The 15,989-nt window shown below is 47.0% G+C and overlaps 1 protein-coding gene across 6 annotated transcripts in view; it reads right to left on the bottom strand.

Moving 5' to 3' along the window:
* CDK19 (cyclin dependent kinase 19) overlaps positions 1-15,989 on the bottom strand; it is a 192,494-nt gene that overhangs the window by 43,017 nt on the left and 133,488 nt on the right. For all 6 annotated transcript variants that reach the window (XR_012645069.1, XR_012645070.1, XR_012645071.1 and 3 more), the window contains one exon: positions 1,360-1,417. Coding sequence is in view for 3 of the 6 variants with exons in the window: in XM_074990744.1 (XP_074846845.1) it covers positions 1,360-1,417 (58 nt within the window). In the remaining 3 variants the exon portion in view is untranslated. The remainder of the gene's footprint in view (positions 1-1,359; positions 1,418-15,989) is intronic.

Below are 15,989 nucleotides of genomic sequence, written 5' to 3'. Positions count from 1 at the left end.
GCCCAGTATCCTGTCTGCCAACAGTGGCTAATGGCAGGTACCCCAGAGGGAGTGGACCGAACAGATAATGATCAAGCGATCTCTCTCCTGCCATCCATCTCTAGCCTCTCACAAACAGAGGTGAGGGACACCATTCCATGTCCATTCTGGCTAATAGGCATTAATGGACCTAACCTCCATGAATTTAGCTAGCTCTCTTTTAAAACCCTGTTATAGTCCTAGCCTCTTAGCCAGCCAGGAGTTCTACAAGTTGACTGTGCGCTGTGTAGACTTCCTTTTATTTGTTTTAACCCTGCTGCCAATTAATTTCATTTGGTGTTGACTAGTGCTAAAATTTTGGAAACAAATAAATAACTTTTTCTTATTCACTTTCTCCACTCCACTCTTGATTTTATATACCTCTGTCATATCCCCCTTAGTCACCTCTTCTCTATACATTTAAGTTGGGCCTGTATTATGGTGTCTTTGAAAAGTTTCTAAGCAGCTTGCAGGGAATTTACTTTAGTCACTATACCTTTTAATTTCTATTTAACTAACTTCCCCATTTTTCATCATTCCCCTGTCTGAAATTATATGTCCCAGTGTTTGACTGCTGAGATGTTCTTCCTACTACAGAATGTTAAATGTTGTTATATTATGGTCACTACTTCCAAGTGGTCCTGTTATTGTTACAATTGATACAACATTGACAGGTGAACACTTGTTCTCACTCTCAGGTGACAGCGTGAACAAGAAATGAGCAGCATTCTCCTGCAAATATAAGCAAACTTGTTAGTCTGAGCAATTGGCTGAACAAGAAATGGAACTGAGTGGACTTGTAGGCTCTTAAGTTTTATGCAGTTGTACTTCTGAATACTGTTTTTTTTTACATAATTCTAGATTTATAAATTCAACTTTCAAGATAAACTGACTGCATGGTCAATAAGAGCAGCAAGATTGTGCGGGGGGGCAAGGGCAGCATGCAAAGTCTTTCACCGTCTCCCTGGCCTTGCAGCTGTTCCCAGACAAACAGGACCCCACAGCTGGCTTTTCTGAACAGCAAGGGGTGGGAGGGGGGAACAGGGCAAGCAGGGATCTCCCACCTACACTCCCACTGTGTCCACAGGCTGGATCTAGCAGCTTGGCAAATCATATCTGGGCCACATGCTGTATTTTGCCCAGCCCTGGTCTAACCGCTGCTAAACTCTTACAGTGAAACATAGTTTTGGCCACAATACAATTTAATTAGGTGTTGTGTACAAAATCATCTTCTGAAGAATACAGTGAATCTTAAAATGTTCTGTTATTTTCAAGGATCCCATTACACAGAAAGTTTATTATGTACTGTATATGTAACAAAGATGTTACTGAAAGGGTTACCTATTTTGACTCTTCCTCTTTCAGGACCTTCTCCCATTACCAGAATGTTTGCTGGTTTCTGAAAAATAAAAAGCAGTACATTCAACTGACTGACACCTTGTGAGGAATACAACCAAAACCTTGCGTAAATTGCTTAAATGGTTAACTACTCTCACTGTTAAAATTGGCACGTTATTTCTAGGCTGAGTTTGTCTAGTTTCAGCTCCCATTCACTGGATCATATTATATACCTTTTCTCACTAGACTTCCAACATCTATTATCAATTTTCTACTCTTGGAATCCCAGCCAATGGGAAGTGTGGGGGGCAATGCTGGTGGATGGGGAGGCAACATGCAGAGCCACCTGCCCCTCTCCTCCAGGAGCTGCTGCTGGACATGCCAGCACCTTTTGTGAGTGGCATAGGACAAGGGCAGGGATGAGCCTGCTGTACTGCCACTGTACAACCATCCAGGAACACCTGAGTTAAGCCGTGCCCAGCCTTAGCCCATAACCTGAATCCCAGCCCTAAGGTCCTCCTGCAGCCAAACTCCCTCCCAGAGCCTGCTCTATGAAACTCCTCTGGCATCCCAACACACTGCCACAGGCTCACCCTGCAGCCCTTCCTTCCCCGCCCGCCCCCCTGCCACACACACACAAAATCTCGCTCTCCCTCACTCCAAGCCCCTTGGCCAAGACCAGAACTGCACTCTCCTGCATCCCAACCACTTTCTCCAGTCTGGTGAAACCGAGTGACAGTGAACGACAGGGTGGAGTGAGCTGGGCAAAGCCTCAGAAAAGGGCTAGATCCCAGATTGCACTTAAATTCAAAAGGTGATCCAGTGTTTAAAAAAGGTTGGAGCACAGGGCAGCAGGAAGTGGAGAAAACCTACTGGGAAGAAACAACATAAAGAGAAGTTCAGCAGAACCCAGGAGCTCAGGCAAAACACATGAACTTTAGTGTAAAACAAAAAGGGCAGAAACATTATTAGTTTGAATATTTATTTGCACTTATAGGTGTACCTTTGCCATACTAAAAGGGGATGAACTTTTAAGAGACCTGGCCAGAAGGCCATAGAAGAATGAGACAGACAGGATCCTATGGAACCAAGGAAGTGGTTACCAGGGAAGGGCGGGAGGGATAGAGTGCCAGACACAAGAATGCCTGGAACACCACAACATTATGACAGGGAGGTCTATGGCAGTCAGTTCCATTGCATACCACCCACCATTCTGCAAGCATAATTTACATTCTTAGTTCTCAGGTATGTGAATTTACATTTGACTGTAAGAAACACCTATTACAGGTTCAAACTCCTTCCTCAGGCACTCTCTCATCCGGCAGGACAATGGACCAGAGAGCAGCCACAGACGACAGCCCCATGCCTGGGAGCAAGCTGGAGCGCAGAGCCCTGATGGCAGCACCAGTTGCATGGACCCCAGCAGCCACGCGCCTGGGAGCCGGCTGGAGTACGGAACCTTACTGGCAGCCCCAGCCACGAGATCCCTAGCTGAGGGGGGACCCAGCCACCCTGCAGCTGGGAGCTGATTGGGGTGCAGCACCCTGCCAGCAGCCCCAGTCATGAGGACCCCTGCCGGACGGTGGAGAGGGGAGGGAAGTCCAGCAGCCCTGCAGGGGAGTGCTGCAAGAGCAGGGCCTCCCCTTCCAGGCAGCTGGACTGGCCTCCCCTCATTCGGCACCACTCAGGTCCCGAGGGTGCTGGATGATACTACCTATGCTTGCTTTGAGTCTAATTTATCAAGTGATTCAAACCACTCCAATCAGTTACCTGCCCTCTTCAAAATTTACCACTTCCCCAATCTTTCTGCCAGCTGCAACCCTTATCAGTTACGACTGCTTTCTTCCTTGCCATCAATAAAAATGTTAACCAGCACTGAGCCAAGAACAGATTCCCACTAAAAATACACCAAAATAATAGTTAATACTGCCCTTTGCACAAAATCTTGGTCTGCTTTTAACTGAAACGTAAGTTTTACTTTTAAAAACACTTACAAAATTAAAGTGTTTGCAATTTCTATAGTGATGCAAAAGTAGGAACCCAACAACATTTTAAGGAACAGTTAGATTTCTTGAACGAAAGCAGATGCAGTCCTTATCTTTCACCAGGAGTACACTTGATTTTTTTTTTAAGTGTGATCTTTAGACCTACAAAACCCTATGGTAAAAACAGTTACACCAGCAAAAAAGTGCTTTTTTCCGGTATAGCTAATTATGTTAGAGGAACCGGCATTAGCTACACTAGCAAAAGCAATCATTTGCTAGTAAAAACTGTGTCTACAGCAGAGCCTTACAGGCGAGCCTTTCAAAGTGCAAACTAAGCCTTGGCTTATAATACGAAGTCCTTATAAACATCTCATGCAATCTGCAACTATTCAAAGCAAGCTGATTGTCTGCTCCAGTGTTAGCTACAGTGAACTCTTTGATATCCAGCAACCCCAGGACCAGGAGGTTGCTGGATATTCAAATATGCTGGATATGCAGGAGGTTCCAATGCACTCTGGGCAGCTCAACACATGACCGTGCTGCATGTGGAGCCACTCTGGGCAGGGTGCTGTGCTGTGCTGCACAGGGAGCTGCTCCAGGTGGCTTGGAACACAGCTGCACCATGCAAGGAGATGGTCGGGGAAGGGGGGAGGGGGACGGGAATACGCCAGGAGCTGCTCTGGGTAGGGAACTGTTGTAGGTGGGAGAATGGAGGAGCTGCTGGCTGCGATGAAATTCCGGTTAATAGAGAAGTCCGGTTATTTGAATGCCTGTTAGAAGAGAGTTTACTGTATTTAAAAGTGTATATTAAATAACAATCAGGGTTTAGATTCCCTTAAACAACAATAGCAATATCTTGGAAGGTTTTCCACTATTGTATTAACAGCTACAAACACAAGATTTTAAATGGGACATTATTTAAATAGAAGTACATAAGAGCAACCTTCAAAGTATAACTTTAGACTATTTCATTCAAACATCGTTATGAGTATGTTTAAATTTACAGTTCAAAACTGCTGGCATTTCAACAGATAGCATCAAGGTTTACTCTGCCCAAGAATTAGATGAGACAGTGAATAAAACTCAGGTTATAATCTCAATCAGTTTTTCGATTCCTAATACCACAACCTTTAAGTTATATGGTTTTCTCATAGTTTCTTAACAGAGAATACATATGGCAGGGATAGTTTCAATTTTAGCCCACGATTATGGCAAAAAAAAATATAGACTACAGTCACTTCTGCAAATTGAGGCAAAAATGAAAAATATACTCTCTCTCACTTCACACAGAAAGACAAAATTTTAACTAAAATTAAATGATCATTTAAAGAAAAATGGGAAAACCCTTGCTGCACGTTTCAAACTGGCCAAGGCAGACACTGTCAAAGTTGAAAGCATCTCAGAAGTTGGTGTGTATGAGGCATCTGCCTCCAACACAACAGACATATGAAAATAGCAGTTACTGCATAGGTATACTCAACAGAGTTGTGTGAAACGTAAGCAACTTGGAGCAAGGCTTGTGCAGCCACAATCAGGATGATACCGCTACACTAACAACACATAAATGTTAAAAAACAAAGATCATTCCCATGTTCCTTACTGAAAGTAAATATTCAAATGAGGGCACTTGCCAAGCACAGCTGAGAATGAAGGATGACTGTTGTATGGGTAAGTTACAGCTACTCACTTTTCAGAGAGCACATAATAAGGAGCTTTTAACATGTGCCCATCATGCTACTGCCAAACCACTACTGCAAAGGCGATTTTGTGTTTCTAGGGAATAACAGGCCCAATTTCAGTTATCATGAATTATAATTAACCTGCTGAATTAAAGCATAAAAAATCAGTATATTCTGTTTCCAGCTAGTAAGTAGGATGTCAGCCGTGTCAGGAAAAACATGATTTTTGACAACACAATAAATGGCTCTACTTCAGCAGTGCAGGCTATAAACAACTTTGTCTTGAGAATATCAAGACAGAAAGAGGGTATGCGCCAAAGTGATATACTGGAAGACCTCCAGAACATCTTAGAAGAGAAAGACAGAAACTAGAAAAGCATATCACATTAAATATTAAGCAAAGTACAATAAATCTTAAAAATGTGTGATGCTTAAAGCATCACAACTGCAAATACACTTGTCCAACAGTACTTTTCAAAATGTTGATTTTGATCTTGTGACTAAAATAAAGGCAAGAATAGAGAAGCATTATGTACTTTCCCTTAGGGCAGTCCACACACCTCATGCATCCAGGCCCCACACTTCTTATACCTCCTCCTCCTTACCAGGGCTTTCGGAGCTGCAAATCACTTGATTTGTGTCCCATCCCCACTCCCTTCCACAGCTGGAATGTTGTGGAGCAGGGACAAAATGCAAATCAAATGATTCACTGCTCCAGAAGAGCTGTGAGCATGGGGGAGGACCAGGTAAGTGCAAGACTCCAGTGCCCCAGTGTGTAGGGGTGGGAGGTAGCCAGGGTGGTCCTTGAGGCACCAGGGGGACCCCAGAGGGCTGTAGACTGCTGCATCCCACTGAAGTGAAGGAGGGTCACCCACAATGCCCACCATTATCCCTGTCTTAGAGAAATTTGTACATTTCACACAAAGAAAATAAGATGTCCAGTCTGGAAACTTCCCTTGCCCTTACTCTCATCAAGCTCAAGTTGCATCTATTTTTTCTCAAAGATACCTTATTCACAATATATTTGTGCTGCTACCTTGACAATCAAAGAGGCTTGGAGTGGAATAAAATATTTGTCACTGATATTGTGAGGGATATTCTGATCAGTGTAGTACAGAAAGCAAATTTACTTTTTGAAGAAAAATATACAAGCAGTTATTACATTTCTTTTTTCATTCATGTTTCTAAAGGGTGGTTCTGTTCTGAAAACCATCATTGTCAAAAATTCAACCTTAATACTCAACAATTTGGGTTCCAGTATGAATTCAGAATCCTATCTGCTCACTTTACTGACTACTCACTAAATTTAGTTCTAACTATATTTTAATCCTGTTAATCTTATATATATAATAATCCCATTGAAAGATGGGATTCTACTCATGCCTCATCACCATCAGATTGATTGACTGCAAATCCATTTCAGCAATCTGATTTCGTGTGTGATCTAGAATGAACCCAAAAAGAAAGGTTACTCACCGTAGTAACGGTGGTTCTTCGAGATGTGTCCCCGTGGGTGCTCCACATTAGGTGTCGGCTCGCCCGGCGCCACAGATCGGATCTTCCAAGCAGTTTCTGCCGGACCGCACATGCGCCGGTGCGCGCCGCTCCCTTGCGCGCTCCTGGCCATGTGCGTGATCCGGTCCCCGCCAGTTCCTTGACCAACCGCCTTGGATGCTCCTGCAAAACACTAAACAGAGATCCGAACCGGGGAGGATGGGCGGGTAGCGGAGCACCTATGGCGACACACCTCGAAGAACCACCGTTACTACGGTGAGTAACCTTTCTTTCTTCTTCAAGTGTCCCCGTGGGTGCTCCACAATAGGTGACTACCCAGCAGTAACCCAAGATAGGAGGTGGGTAATCAGATCATGTACAGCTTGTCCCCGAGAGGACCGCTGTCGAGAGCTGGGTATCCTCTTGGAATACCCTGTGATGGGCATAGTGCTTGGCAAAGGTGTCATAGGATGACCAGGTCGCCGCTCTGCAAATGTCCTTTAGCGCAACGCCCTTGAAAAAGGCTGTTGATGCCGCCACCGCCCTAGTGGAGTGAGCCCTGGGCAGGGCCAGTAAAGGAGTCTTCATTAGTTCGTAGCACATTTTTATGCAGAATATGATGTGCTTCGAGATTCTCTGTGAAGAGAGACCTTCTCCTTTCGATTTGGGAGCGAGAGAGACCAGGAGTCTATCCATTTTCCGGATGGGCTTGGTCCTGTCTATATAGAAGGCCAGCGCCCTCCTCACGTCCACGAGGTGTAGGCGCGCCTCTTTGTTAGAATTATGAGGCTTTGGATAAAACTAGGGTAAAACAATAGGTTCATTAATATGAAACTCTGAAGAAACCTTAGGAACAAAGGCTGGATGCAGCCGTAGAGTCACCGCCTCCTTGGAAAAAACAGTGCAGGGTAGCGTTGCCATAACTGCCGCAAGCTCGCTCACCCTGCGAGCTGACATGATTGCGAGAAGGAAGGTCGTCTTTATCGTAAGGAGGCGGAGGGAAACCGTGGCTAAAGGCTCGAACGGTTGTCCCATTAGCGCATTAAGCACCAGGTCCAAGTTCCACGAAGGTGGAAGCGGTTTCCGAGGGGGGTATAGGTTTACCAACCCTTTGAGGAACCTGGCAACCATGGGATGGGCAAACACCGCGTGCCCTTCCTCTTTGTGTCTGAACGCTGAAATGGCGGCAAGGTGGACCTTTAACGAGGATAGTGAGAGTCCTCCTCTCTTGAGGTCCAGTAAATACTCTAATATCACAGGTATAGGCACTGAAAGGGGGGCTAGCTGTTTGGTAGAACACCATGCCGTGAAGCGAGTCCATTTCTGCTTGTAGGTCTTCCTGGTGGAAGTCGTCCTGCTACTTTCTAGGACTTGTTGCACTTCCTCCGTACGTGTGCTCTCTAGGGAGCTGAGCCATGGATTAACCACGCTTGTAGTCGCAGGCTTTGGGGGTGCGGATGCACTATGGACCCCTGGGCTTGCGTGAGCAGATCCGGCGCCACCAAAAGGGGCATCGGTGGATGGTCCGACATGCGCAGGAGTAGGGGGAACCATTGCTGTCGATCCCACGTTGGGACTATCAGGATCATTCGGGCTCCTTCCCTCCTGGCTTTCTGCAAAACTTTGTGGATCAGCACTGTGGGAGGAAAAGCGTAAAGCAGGGGGCCACTCCAGGAGATCACGAATGCGTCCCCCAGGGACCCCCGTCCCAGTCCTGCCCTGGAGCAGAATCGTGGGCACTTCTTGTTGTGTTGACTGGCAAACAGGTCTATCTGGGGAAAGCCCCATGCGTGAAGAATCGGTCGTAGCAGATCGGGACGGATCTGCCACTCGTGCGTGAGTGCGAAACGCCTGCTCAGCTGGTCTGCCTTCACATTGTGAGCGCCTGGTAAGTACGAGGCTTTCAAGGTTATATTGTTGGCGATGCACCAGTTCCACACCCGGACTGCTTCCGCACATAAGGCACGGGACCGAGCTCCTCCTTGCCGATTTATATAAAACATGGTGGAGGTATTGTCTGTACTGACCCCGACTACCTTGCCTTGTATATGGTCTCGAAAGTGCCTGCAGGCATTGAACACTGCTCTGAGCTCCAGTATATTTATGTGCAGTGACTGTTCCGTGGAGGACCACAGCCCTTGCGTCACCTCTTCACCTATGTGTGCTCCCCACCCTATGTGGGAGGCATCTGTAGTAAGAAAAACCGATATTTGTGGTTGGTGGAAGGGTACCCCTGTTAGCATGTTCTTGGGGTTTACCCACCATTGCAGGGATTTGCGCACCTCTGTCGTGGGCGACACCACCCTGTGAACGGTGTGTGCTGCCGGTTTGTATACGCTCGCCAGCCAGTGCTGCATGCTGCGCTTGTGTAACCTGGCGTTCTGTACTACGAACGTAGCTGCTGCCATGTGGCCCAGCAGCTGTAAGCACGTCAGAACCAGCACCGTAGGGCTGAAGGTGATGACTTGTACGAGGGAGCCGATGGCCCGAAAGCGAGTCTCTGGTAGATACACTCTCGTTGTAATAGAATTTATGCGTGCCCCTGTGAACTCTATGTCCTGTGTGGAGTCTATCTTTGATTTTGCCAGATTGATAACCAGGCCGAGCGAAGAGAACGTGCCTGCTGTGACGCGTATCATGCGTAGTACCTCTTCCTTCGAGGCCCCTTTGAGTAGGCAGTCGTCCAGATACGGGAATATAAATACCCCGTCTGTGCAGGTAGGCTGACACCACTACCAAGGTCTTGGTGAAGACTCTGGGGGCCGAGGAGAGGCCAAACGGTAGGACCTTGTATTGAAAATGTTCTTTGCCTACCATGAACCGGAGGAATCGTCGGTGAGCCGGATGGATAGTTATGTTAAAATACGCGTCTTGTAAGTCAAGGGCTGCGAACCAATCTCCATCGTCCAGTGCCGTAAGGACGGAGGCGATTGTGATCATCTGAAAGCGTTGCTTCCGCAGGTGCCGGTTGAGGCCTCGAAGATCTAAGATGGGCCTCCAGTCTCCTGTCTTTTTCTCCGTGAGGAAGTACCTTGAGTAGAACCCTTTCCCTCGTAGTTGCTCCGGCACTCTTTGCACTGCCCCTATGAGCATGAGATGGTCTACCTCCTGCTTGAGCCTCACTACGTGGGAGGCCTCCTGGAGGTGGGGCCTGGGTGGAGGTCATGGCAGTGGGAGCGACTGGAAGGGGATGGCGTACCCCGTGGCTATGATCTCCAGCACCCATTTGTCTGTGGTGATCCTTTGCCACTGGTCGTAGAATGGTCGGAGGCGATGGTGGAGTAACAGCTTCGGATGACCTTGTGCGATGGTAGTGATGGCGCAGCCCTGGATCTGTGTGTCAAACTTGTGGCCTTTGGCCCTGCCCCGAGGACGCACGGCTCTGTTGGGAACGTCGCCTGGGAGTTCTGTACTGCTGGTGCTGTTGATGTCGCCCTTGCTCATAACCCCTGTGGTACTGGGGACACTGGTACCGTCTTTGTTGAGGGTAGTACTTTTTCTTTCTGTATGGAGGGGTGTAAATCCCCAGGGTCCTAAGTGTGGCTCTTGAATCTTTACTAGAATGAAGGACCAAGTCAGTTGATTCAGCAAACAGCTTCTGCGTGTCGAAGGGAAGATCAACGATCTTTGCCTGCAGATCCCTCGGTATACCCGAAGTCTGGAGCCAGGACTCCCTTCGCATCACCACTGCCGTAGCTGTGGAGCATGCTGCTGTGTCCGCAACATCCAGGGCGATCTGAATTCCGTCCTCGAGGCCGCGTAGCCTTCTTGCACGATGGCCTTGAGCACCGGTTTCTTGTCCTCTGGAAGCGAGTCCATGAGGGAGGTTAACCTAGTGTAGTTGTCGAAATTGTGGTTCGCTAGATGCGCTGTGTAATTTGCCATTCGCAACAGTAGTGTGGAGGAGGAGTAGACCTTTCTGCCGAACAGCTCTAGCTTCTTGGCATCTTTGTCTGTTCCCCCTGTCTTGAATTGAGATGTCTTTGATCTTTGTTGCGACGACTCTACCACCAAGGAATTTGGTTGTGGGTGGCTGAACAGGAACTCCATGCCCTTCGCCGGCACGAAGTATTTCTTGTCTGCTCTCTTGTGGACAGGCGGAATAGTCGCAGGGGTCTGCCATATCGTAGTGGCGGACTCCAAGATTGCTTCGTCAAGCGGTATTGCTATTTTGGAGGAGGCCGGAGGTCTCAGATTTTTGAGGAGCTTATGGTGTTTCTCTTGCACCTCTGCTGTCTGGATGCCTTGCGTGAAGGCCACCCTTTTAAACAGCTCTTGAAACTGTTTGAGATCGTCCAGAGGATGGATGTCCCCCGGGGCCGTAGCCTCATCCGGGGAGGAGAGCGAAGAACCACTAGGATACGCCTCTCTGGACCCTTCCGGTTCCTGTTGGCGATGGTACATCCGCTTGCTGGAAGCTTGTGAGGGAAAATCTTGGGGTTCCATAACCAGTTCCCCCTGAGATACTTGAGTCTCTGTCCCCATTCGCGATTGCCCTCGGGGACACGGGACCATCTGTGGGGATCTTTCCCTGGTAGAATGCCGGTGGTGTCTATGCCCCACGTGATAGGGACGACCACGGCAGCATGGGCACTGTTCTTGGGAAGGTGACCTGGACCACTCCCTTGGTGCGTACCCCCTGCGTCTGGGGGAGCGAGATCGTCGAGAGACATGGGACACTGGAGAGAGCGATTTGTGATAGTACTCCAGTGGCTCAATCCCCAAGAAGGGTGAGGGTGGTCCCAGCCAGGGCGAGGCTGGTTGTAAAAATGGAGACGGGGGCTTCGAGTAGGCTAGGGGGGACCCCTGCCTTCTAGTTGGAGTCCGCAGCATGAGCGGAAGGCTGAGAGAAAGCAACTCTGCAGCCCTGTCTGGAGAGGGGCTGCGATGCCTTGTTTTCTGCGCAGCCTTCCCCCTCCCTTGAGGTGGTGGCTCCGCCCCGACGTGCAGGGGATCTCGGCCCCGTCCATGCCACACTCGGCATGCTCTTGGGCAGTGTCACGCGGGCGGTGTCCTCCGGTGCCTGCAGGTTGCGTGCCTGTGCGCTCTGCACTGCCGGTTCCCCAGGGGTCGGTGCCGCTGCCTGTGGTGCCGCCGGTACCAGCGCTTGTTTAGCCGCCGCCCTGCCTGCTGTGCGGGCCGGCTGTTTGATCATCGGAGGCTGAGCCGCCTCCACGTGGCTCTCCGTGCCGCCGCCGATCAGCTGTTGCTGCGGCTGGGGGCTGTGCGCTCCTCCTGTCCCGCTCGCTGTTGCTGCCGGCTGGGATCGGGTTGGGGAGACCTTCCTCCGTGTTTGCGCTGATGGGGTGAAGGAGGCAGCTTTCCTTTTATGGGCCCCGGAGGGTCCCTCCTGCTGCGGCCGCTCCAGCACGTCTGGCTGGAGGGCCTTGTCGAAGAGCAGCATTTTAAGCCACACCTCCCTGTCCTTCCTTGCTCTGGCTGTTAATTTTGCACAGAAGGAGCATTTCTGCGTGACATGGGACTCCCCAAGGCACCTTATACAGTGACTGTGCCCATCAGACGCTGGCATTGCCTCTCGGCAAGACTCACATTTCTTGAATCCTGAAGAGGACATTTTTGGTGAGTCTTTTAGTTGTTAATGGGGTACTTAGCACCTTCTCTGTGCTGTTTTCCCCCTCTCGGATAGCCTGCCGTGGCAGGAGGGCTAATGGCCCTAGGCTCCTGGCCTCCGGTGCTCCGCTTGTTACTAGGACCTGACTGAATTCCGTCCCGCTTGTTGTTTCTTTTTTTTTTTTTTTGAAAATAACAACTGGCTAACTTAACAATTGACTAAGAACTTGAAAACTTTTAAGAAAACAGCTAAAAACCATTGAATACGCTAACTTGGCCGTAGCCTAGTCGGATTCCGTCTGCAGCCGACGGCAGTTAAGAGGAACTGGCGGGGACCGGATCGCGCACGTGGCCAGGAGCGCGCAAGGGAGCGGTGCACACCGGCGCATGCGCGGTCCGGCAGAAACTGCTTGGAAGATCCGATCTGCGGCGCTGGGCGAGCCCGACACCTAATGTGGAGCACCCACGGGGACACTCGAAGAAGAATATCTTAAGATTCTGGGCTGAGTTTTGCAAGTCTGGCAATTAGAAAATGCCCTTATGTATAAATTGCAAAGATCTGATAGTAAATTGGACAAAGAGGAATCCCACAATGTTGCTTTTATGTGTAGCAAAACTACAAATTAAAGATTAATTATGTGGCATGAGAAGACATGGTCAGGACAATAGAAAGCAAACAGGTTTAGTATGAAAGGACTCACAGGACAGCTGCCTCCCTTAGACTCATGTTACAACCTGCACTGATCTCCAGATTGTTTAAGAAATTGTTTCTTTGAAGATAATTATATTTTAGCCCAGAAGCTAAAACATTAAATGGCTCACAGTAATGCACATAGGCTATGCTGGAATCCACATTGATAGTTGTTTTCCTATTAGAAAAAAACTGGCAATAATCTACACATTGTTGTGATAAAGATTCTCGCATCTCCTGTTAATGAATCTGGAGACAGATCTTCTGCAACTGCTAGAAAAGAAGGGTGCCTATATATAAGGTTGTTAGTCTGCTGTTTTGGACATGTTCTTTTGAATATTTTTCTGTAAGTTTTTAAAGTTGCTAAGGAACTCCCAGTGGGTGTTTTAGAATTCAAAAATATACAACAGCATGTAGTACTGATATCAAACATTGATACAGTATTGTGAATAAAAAACAACAGCGGGTCAAATTCAATAACAGTGATTACTTTTTTTTTTTAAATGTACAGTACAACATTCCTAAATTTACACCAGAATTCCCAGAGCTGGGTGCTTATATTTAGGTAAGTAGATCATTACACAAGCACATAAATAAAATAAACATCCCAATTTTCAGAGGTGCTTAGCACCCAAAACTTCCTCTGACTTTGGCAATAAATCCTGGAGATATGTGGAGTCATTAGCTATAGCATTATACAATTTTCTCTTGTCAGAAATTATAAAAATATTGACAGAACATATGGAAAAATCTGGAATAATGATACGTAGTCACATTAAAGCATTGACATCAGGCCATATTTTAGGACATTTTCCCTACTTTTTTCACCCAGTAAAATTTTCTCCACTTGACAGTTCTTTGAACTAATCTGATAATACAGATGGCAAGTTAGAATTTCGTTTTTGAGCATATGCCTCAAATATGCCTTAGAGTGAAAGATTTATTAGCTCAATCTGTTTATTAAAAAAAGATGACACTGAGATGACTTGATTACAGTGTAACAGTACCTTCATCAATAGAAATATTAAAAGACATTAAGTAATAAATGGGCTCTTCAATATAATGTACAATGGCATAACAAGAACTTTTACCTGGCACTGAAGCCAGATAGAGTCAAATTAGAATAGGGCACAGCTTTTTAATAATTAAGACAAACTATCGAAAAAAGTAGTGAATTCTCTCCATTTCAGGATGTCTTCACATTAGGACTAGATGCTTTTCTGGACGGTATGCCTTAATCAAACATTAATGGTCTGTGATATACATGTCAAAATGGACAAGGTAACGTCCACTGTGGCATTTACAATCTGTGAATCTAAGAATTTTGTACATCATTGAATAAACAAGACAGAGAGGCAGAATAACGATCTAGGACGGGACATAGATGCATTTCTATCCATAACAGATTACCTTTTTTGAACGACATTTACTATATCTTTTTGAAAAAAACACTTTTTCACAAGTATGCATTTTAAAAAATATGTTTGTCCCTTGTATTTGTTCTTTTCTTCACCTTCATTTTATTTTTCCTTTCTTCTACATTTTTTTCCTTGATCAGCTTATCTGCCCCTCAGTCTAAGGCTGCATCTATGCTACAAGATAAATTCAAATTTAAGGCAGTTAGCTTGATATTACCACGACTGTCTTCACTTTAAATACCATTATCTCGATTTTGGGAGCACTAATATCAAGATTACAATATCACTGTTATCTGATGGGCATAGTGTCAATCTTGAATTAAAAAGTTCAATTAAAGGCCAGTGTGGAAGCGCCATGTCTTAAAATCCAATTTATTAGCCACCACAGGTGTCCTGTATGTAGGCCATAATGCCCCTCAGTGCTCTGCTCTGGCTGCTGCCTTCCAGGTGTGCCAGAATTAGATAACAAGAAGACCATGAATTTCAAAGCAGGAGCAGCAAGCCTGTGGCTGTGGGCTCATTTTCATATGAAAGCCTGAGAAATGTTTGTCTTTCTTTGCTATTAGCGCTGTGAACACACCTACCCATTACAAATAGCCCCTCCACAGAGTTTGTGGTTCTGTCTTTACACTTTTTTTTTTTTTTTGCTCTCGCTAGCGCCCCTCAGTGCCCCTTTAAATACCATGGCAACAAGGCTGTGCTGGGGGTTGTGCTTGCATAAGATGCCAAGAAACAACCTCTCCGTGGTTTACATTTGTGTGCAAACTCCCTTCCCTCCCCCACAGGTGCCACACAGTCTGGTCTTTCCTGTGCTCAGCAACATCACAAAGGTAGCCCCCAACCCAATAAAAGGATGTACCCGCTGTTCGGAGCTGACCATGCTTCCAGGCAGCACTATGTTCTAGCTCATCCACATTTAGGACTCCAAGGGTGGGAAAGATATTCAGGGGCTTGCAGCTGCTGGAGGGAAGTCTCCCTTGGCCGCTAAGATACTGGAGGGCTTGTTGCTGCCGGGGGAGGGGGGGGGAAGTTTCCCCCAGCAGCTAAGATAGTCAGGGAGGACCACTTCAACTGGCGCCCCACTGAACCTTCCCATGCCCATAGCATGGGACCACTGGGGCATGCTGCTGTTGGAGGAGTCTCCCTCAGCAGCTAAGATAGTTGCAGGGGACTACTTCAGCTACTTCAACATTCCAAGCGGCTCTGTAGCTTCAGGCCACGGCACCCCCCCCACCCCCCGCCAAAAATATTTTCGGGATCTTGCTGTCCATTGCAGACACCTGCACGTTTTATATTTTGGTTATAAAATCTTTTTGCTAATACCTGCTATCTGCCTTCATGCTTTGACCCCCTCAGAAACATGAGGGCAGGGGGGCACTAGCTGAGATTCCTCTTTGCATTGTAAGTTCAGCGTATGATATTTCACTGCCATCACCTATGTTGGCAATGTCTGTGTAGTGAAGGGGAAAGTCAAAAATCTTTTTTCCTAGACTTTTCTATTCTCTTTCTTCTAACTTTGAGAATACAGTCCAGGCCCCTGTATTATTTTCAGGGATCTAATGCAATGATGGGAGGTGGGACACTCAGTGGACGGCTGGTTGAGAACACAGTTATTGCACAGAAGCCTTATAGTGCACCAGAAAGCCAAGGACTCTGCCCTCAGCAACCCTCTTTTTTGAAAAACTTTCCTATCTTCTCATCCTTCAAGCTTTTCGGGGATATTTCACTGTCATTACCTGTGCTAGCAATGGCTGCGTAATGAAAAGGGAAGTAAAAGAAAAATTTTCCTAGACTT

This window comes from Carettochelys insculpta, chromosome 3 (genome assembly GCF_033958435.1).
Source record: "Carettochelys insculpta isolate YL-2023 chromosome 3, ASM3395843v1, whole genome shotgun sequence".
In the NCBI taxonomy this organism is placed as follows: Eukaryota; Metazoa; Chordata; order Testudines; family Carettochelyidae; genus Carettochelys; species Carettochelys insculpta.
Note: the sequence above shows the minus strand (reverse complement) of the source record. Positions and strands in the feature narration are given on the sequence as shown.